This window comes from Entelurus aequoreus, linkage group LG14 (assembly GCF_033978785.1).
Source record: "Entelurus aequoreus isolate RoL-2023_Sb linkage group LG14, RoL_Eaeq_v1.1, whole genome shotgun sequence".
NCBI lineage: Eukaryota > Metazoa > Chordata > Actinopteri > Syngnathiformes > Syngnathidae > Entelurus > Entelurus aequoreus.
The window spans coordinates 33,185,363-33,192,158 of record NC_084744.1 but is presented as its reverse complement, the minus strand read 5'-3'; the positions used below and the strand labels follow the sequence as shown (position 1 = coordinate 33,192,158).

The 6,796-nt window shown below is 46.0% G+C and overlaps 1 protein-coding gene across 1 annotated transcript in view; it reads right to left on the bottom strand.

The window, feature by feature from the left end:
* Positions 1-1,568: 1,568 nt before the first annotated feature.
* LOC133664773 (potassium voltage-gated channel subfamily H member 6-like) overlaps positions 1,569-6,796 on the bottom strand; it is a 63,542-nt gene continuing 58,314 nt past the window's right edge. The window contains exons 22-23 of the mRNA XM_062069672.1: positions 2,398-2,755; positions 1,569-1,702 (exon numbers count right to left, since the gene is read on the bottom strand). Coding sequence (XP_061925656.1) covers positions 1,661-1,702; positions 2,398-2,755 — 400 coding nt within the window. The 3' untranslated portion in view covers positions 1,569-1,660. The remainder of the gene's footprint in view (positions 1,703-2,397; positions 2,756-6,796) is intronic.

The following is a 6,796-nucleotide window of genomic DNA, read 5'->3' as shown; positions in this document are numbered from 1 at the left end:
TCTGACACTGATCATACAGGGAGCGGACCGCCACAACCAGACACTCCGATACCCCATACTCTCTGAGCACTCCCCACAGGACTTCCTGAGGAACACTTACCCAAGTCCACATAGCACATGTAGACCGGTTGGGCAAACTCCCATACACTCTCAAGGATCCTGCCGAGAGTATAGAGCTGGTCCACAGTTCCACAACCAGGATGAAAACCACACTGTTCCTCCTGAATCCAAAGTTAGACTATCCGGCGTAGCCTCCTCTCCAGTACACCTGAATAGACCTTACCGGGAAGGCTGAGGAGTGTGATCCCACCATAGTTGGAACGCACCCTCCGGTTCCTCTTCTTAAAGAGAGGAACCACCACCCCGGTCTGTCAATCCAAAGGTACCGCCCCCGATGTCATAGAGTCTTGTCAACCAAGACAGCCCCACAGCATCTAGAGCCATAGGGAACTCCGGGCAGATCTCATCCACCCCCGGGGCCTTACCACAGAGGAGCTTCTTAACTACCTCAGCAACCTCAGCCCCAGAAATAGGAGAGTCCACCACGGATACCTGGGGAATCTGTGGTGGACATGGTTTCACTTTTTGTTCATGTCTTTTCTACAATTGTCACGTTGTGTGTTTGTGTGTTTGTTTGTGTGTGTTTGTTTGTGTGTGTGTTTGTGTGTGTATTTGTGTGTGTTTTTGTGTTTTTGTGTGTGTGTTTGTGTTTGTTTGTGTGTGTTTTTGTGTGTGTGTTTGTGTTTGTGTGTGTTGTTGGTGTTGTTGGTGTTGGTGTTGTTGGTGTTGGTATTGTTGGTGTTAGTATTGGCGTTGGTGTTGTTGGTGTTGGTATTGGTGTTGTTGGTGGTGTTGTTGGTGTTGGTATTGGTGTTGTTGGTGTTGGTATTGGTGTTGGTGTTGTTGGTGTTGTTGGTGTTGTAGGTGGTGTTGGTGTTGTTGGTGGTGTCGGTGTTGTTAGTGTTGGTGTTGGTATTGGTGTTGGTGTTGTTGGTGTTGTTGGTGTTGGTATTGGTGTTGTTGTTGGTGTTTTTGGTGTTGTTGGTGTTGCCGGTGTTGGTATTGGTGTTGTTGGTGTTGTTGGTGTTGTCGGTGTTGTTGTTGGTGGTGTTGTAGGTGGTGTTGGTGTTGTTGGTGGTGTTGTTGTTGGTGTTGGTATTGGTGTTGTTGGTGTTGTTGGTGTTGGTGTTGTTGGTGTTGTTGGTGTTGGTGTTGTTGGTATTGGTGTTGTTGTTGGTATTGGTTTTGTTGGTGGTGTTGGTATTGGTGTTGGTGTTGTTGGTATTGTTGTTGTTGTTGGTGTTGTTGTTGGTATTGGTGTTTTTGGCGTTGTTGGTATTGGTGTTGTTGTTGTTGGTGTTGTTGGTGTTGTTGTTGTTGTTGTTGGTATTGGTGTTGTTGGTGTTGTTGGTATTGGTGTTGTTGTTGTTGGTGTTTGTGTTGTTGTTGGTATTGGTGTTGTTGGTGTTTTTGGTGTTGTTGGTATTGGTGTTGTTGGTGTTGGTGTTTTTGTTGTTGGTGTTGTTGGTGGTTTTTGTGTTGGTGGGGTTGGTGGTGTTAGTGTTGTTGTTGTAGTTTTTGTTGTTGCTGCTGTTGTTGTTGTTGTTGTTGTTGCCTGAAGATACTTTAGCATCAGAGGACGATGGCGAGAAGAAGGAAGTCATGTTTGGTCTTGTGTGGGTCTGTCTGTGGTGACCTCATCCTGTCATTGAACAGGAAGAGATTTGGTGTTAAAACATGAAGAGTAATAAACACAACACCCAAAAGCAGTGAAGTTGTCCCGTTGTGCGACAAATGACTGAGCAAATTGTTTAAGCACAACATTTCTCAAGCAGCTATTGCAAGGAATTTAGGGATTTCACCATCTACGCTCCGTAATATCATCAAAAGATTCAGATAATCTGGAGAAAGGCCGAAAACCAACATTGAATGCCCGTGACCTTGGATCCCTCAGGCGGTACTGCATCAAAAAGCCACATCAGTGTGTAAAGGATATCACCACATGGGCTCAGGAACACTTCAGAAAACCACTGTCAGTAACTAGAGTTGGTCGCGACAAATGTCACCACACCTAGTGTGTGTGTGACAATCATTGGTACTTTTTACATCTGTAAGTGCAAGTTAAAACTCTACTATGCAAAGCCACAGCCATTTATCAACAACACCCATGATTATTTGCAAAAAAAACAACAACACAGTTTCTCACTGTGAACATGAAATATCTTGTCTTTGCAGTCTATTCAATTGAATATAAGTTGAAAAGGATTTGTTGTATTCTCTTTTTATTTACCATTTACACAACCTGACAACTTCACAGCTTTTGGAGTTTTGTACTTTGTTGTGTTGTAATTAAGGATCCAACAAAAGTACTTCATTGGGTACTGAAGGTGTTGCTACCTGTGATGCTCCAGTGGGTGTGCTGACGCCGACGTCTGCAGGAGAGCTGGACAAAAGTGTGTGAGAGGTGGAGTGAGGCATTCTGGGAGAAAACAAAGCTAAGGGGATGAAAGGATCGCAGGAAATCATATTCCATGTTGAACGCTGCGCATGTCCACTTTCTGGGCAGATTGGGGCTGCTGGGAGGGTCGGGTGTGGGGCGGGCAGTGGGACGGTGGGCGGGACTGAAGATGGCGACGTGTCGTCAGGGGGCGGGACTGTTGATGGTGACGTGTCGTCAGGGGGCAGGACTGCTGACATGTGCCTCTGAAGCAGCTGCATGACGAGCCTGATGTCTGCCGACACGCGGAACTCCAACCTGCAACACCCATGACCTGCCTCATTTATGCACGACCACCAACATATGTGTTAGAATAATGATGTATAAGTTATCACACAACTCTTATGCTTAAAGGCCGTTGCTATAGTTATTATCTATTGTGCTCAAGTTGTACTTTTCTACCTGTGCAAAGGCACACAACTTGTTATCTTCCACTGCGAGTTGTCTCGCATCAGCAGTTTCTGTCTTCCAGCCCGCTAAAACAGCCAAGGACGGACTTCAAGTACCTCAACAAAGATAAGACGACAACACACAGAAAAAGCAGAGCCAGGGCCAAATCTGGAGCTCAAGCACATTTGCATTCTGAATAATCAGGTATTGTGATACTGGGGCTGCTTGCGTAATATGTGTCCCCTCCCCCTAGAAGCAGCCTCAGTGATGGGAACTCCCGAATAAATAGAGGAGCGTGTGGGACTGCCCCTCAGAGCGTGGTGGGAGACTGTTACTGAGTGTGCAGCCCCAAACGTTTCTCCTCATGAGCAAAAATGTAACTCTGTCTCTGCCTGATTCCTTGCTTCTTGTCTCGTTTAATAGATAGTTTGGTGTTTGAACCTGACAATATGTCATCATCAATGATGTCATGAGGTACCAGCCTGGAGAGAGGGCAAGTGGAGTAGAACACACACATTAAGTATCACTTTCAATTCTTAAGTTTCACTTTCGATTCTTAAGTTAAGTTTTACTTTCAAATCTTAGGTTAAGTTTTACTTTCAAATATTAAGTTAAGTTTACCTTTCAATTCTTAAGTTAAGTTTCACTTCTAATTATCAAGGTAAGTTTCACTTTCAATTCTTAAATTTCACTTTCAATTCTTAGGTTAAGCTTACCTTTTAATTATTGAGTTAAGTTTCACTTTATATTCTTTAGTTAGTTTAATTTTCACCTCTTAACTTACATTTCATTTTAAATTTTTAAGCTAAGTTTCACTTTCAGTTCCTAAGTTAAGTTTCATTTTCAATTCTTAAGTTAAAATTCACTTTCAATTGATAAGTTGAGTTTCACTTTCGATTCTTAAGTTAAGTATACCTTCCAATTTTTAACTTAAGTTTCTATTATGGTTGGACTAAGGGGAGGTGACGGCGACAGACACTAGATGGCAGTGTGAACAATGATTTATTATATATATTAACTATATATATATATATATATATAATAATACAACTATACAAATAAACAACAGAATGGAGTGTGAACTAGATCCAAAAGTGTATGTGGTGTTAGGCTATGTGTGTAGTTAGCTGAAGTGTGTGTTACCAAGTGTTGAACGAGAGATGAGGAAGTCCAGGGGAAGAGGGGAATCCGTGTCCAAGCGGGAGGTCGAGATCCAAGGGGGCAGTCTGAGAAGCAGGGGAACGACGAGGAATGACGAGACACACAGCAACGTCAAAACCCGGGAACGGAGGTTGTACAGGAGACTATATTCCGGCGCCTGATGGCCGGTTCCGCGGCTTATCAAGGCAGCGTCCTCATTACCAACAGGTGCGCCGATTGTCCGTGAATGATTGCAGCTGGTGGCTGCTGCAGAGCGGAGACGCGCGCGGCGGGTCCCTGGAAGTGCGGCCGTGGGCGTGTCCCTAGGTGAGACAAGCAGATCGCAAGGATGAGGGCGCATTCCAATGCGCCCAGGCCGTGACAGTATCCCCCTCCTTATGGACAGCTCCCAGATGTCCTCTAGCTGGAACCAACAGAAATACGGGAACAAAAGTCAAGGGAGGGTGGAGGGGCGAACTGGTGGTGGGTAGCCGGCCCAAGTGTCCCCGAATCCACCGGGGACGAGTCTGGTAGTGGCGGCGAGTAGAACGCCGCTGAGGCCGGCGAGGTGGGCGACCAAGGAATGGCCACCATCTTGGCCGTCGGGAAGGCGGACGCGAGTGGCGCCATGGTGAGTCTCGCCGTAGACGAGGTGACATCGGAGGCAAAGAGTATGACGTCATCGGCGGCGTGGAAGCGGCGGACGTCATCGGAGCCGGAGACGAGGAGGGCACCTGGGGAGCTGGCCGAGGTGCTGGCCAAGGTACTGAAGCCGGCGCTGCTGGCCGAGGGGCAGAGGTCAGGGCCAGCCTGGGAGCTGGTGGAGACGAGGGGGCCAGCCTGGGAGCTGGTGGAGACACGGCGGTCAGCCTGGGAGCTGGTGGAGACACGGGGTCTAGCCGGGTGACGGGTGCTAGCTCGGAGGCTAGCTGGGTGACGGGTGCTAGCTCGGAGGCTAGCTGGGTGACGGGTGCTAGCTGGGTGACGGGTGCTAGCTCGGAGGCTAGCTGGGTGACGGGTGCTAGCTCGGACGCTAGGCCGGGGGCTGGTGCTAGCTCGGACGCTAGACAGGGGACTGGTGGCTGCGGCTGGGAAAAGCAAAAGACAGGTGGTATTTGTCTGGCAGGTGGTAGCCTGTCTGGGTGCAGCTGTGCTACCACATCAGCACAGCCACTCGTGCTAAAATGGAAGAGAGACGGTATTGGTCTGGCAGGGGGTAGCCTGGCTGGATGCAACTGTTCCACCACATCAGCACAGACACCAGTACTATCCCCCCCTCCGAACGCGGATGCCAGACGCTTCCAGCTGACTGAGGAATAGTCACTAAGGGTGGGAGGTGGGTGGCCAGGCGGCGGGTAAATTCCTCCTTTCCCGTGTTGAAGTTAAACAGTCCCTTGAAGGAGTGTTGAGGAGGGCTAGAAAAATTGTCCAGAGTGGATTGAAAAGAAAAAACCATCGTGAGAGGGGCAAAAAGAAAGGAGGAAGAAGAAAAAAATGTCTCTGGGGGCGGAGCTAAAGTCACTGAGGGACGAGCTAAAGAAAAACTGTGCCGTCAGGTCCTTATATATAATTTGGTAGGAACTTACTGTTATGGTTTACTAAGGGGAGGTGACGGCGACAGACACTAGATGGCAGTGTGAACAATGATTTATTATATATATTAACTATATATATATATATATAATAATAAAACTATACAAATAAACAATAGAATGGAGTGTGAACTAGATCCAAAAGTGTATGTGGTGTTAGGCTATGTGTGTAGTTAGATGAAGTGTGTTACCAAGTGTTGAACGAGAGATGAGGAAGTCCAGGGGAAGAGGGGAATCCGTGTCCAAGCGGGAGGTCGAGATCCAAGGGGGCAGTCCGAGAAGCAGGGGAACGACGAGGAATGACGAGACACACAGCAACGTCAAAACCCGGGAACGGAGGTTGTACAGGAGACTATATTCCGGCGCCTGATGGCCGGTTCCACAGGCTTATCAAGGCAGCGTCCTCATTACCGACAGGTGCGCCGATTGTCAGTGAATGATTGCAGCTGGTGGCTGCTGCAGAGCGGAAACGCGCGCGGCGCGTCCCTGGAAGTGCCATGGGCGTGTCCCAAGGTGAGACAAGCAGATCGCAAGGATGAGGGCGCATTCCAATGCGCCCAGGCCGTGACAGTTTCACTTTCAATTCATAAGTTTCACTTTCAATTCTTAAGCTAAGTTTCACTTCCAGTTCCTAAAATAAGTTTAATTTTCAATTCTTAAGTGAAGTTTCACTTTCAATTTATAAATTATGTTTCATTTTACATTTTTAAGTTAAAATTCACTCTTTATTTTTAAGTTAAGTTTTACTTTCGATTCTTAAGTTAAGTGTTACTTTCGATTCTTAAGTTAAGTTTACCTTTCACTACTTAAGTTAAGTTTCACTTTCAATTCTTATTTTAAGTTTCACTTTCAATTATTAAGTTAAGGTTCACTTTCAATTATTAAGTTGGACTTTTAAATGTTTTTATTCATACTTTTTATTTTTTTTATTTTTTTTTATGATTTCCCTATTTTATTTAATTTACAGTACTTATTTTTGTGTTCAACCATTGCATTGATTGGTCTTTTATACATATAATGTTCTGAATGTGAAATGTTGCGCCCCACAGAGTCTTTATATTGTAAGTATTGTATTTATTACACACCTGCTTCGTGATTACAACATTCACCTTAGTTTTAATTTCACTGCTATATATAGGACCGCTAATAGTAGCCTGTCTATGGCAAATCCAATGTA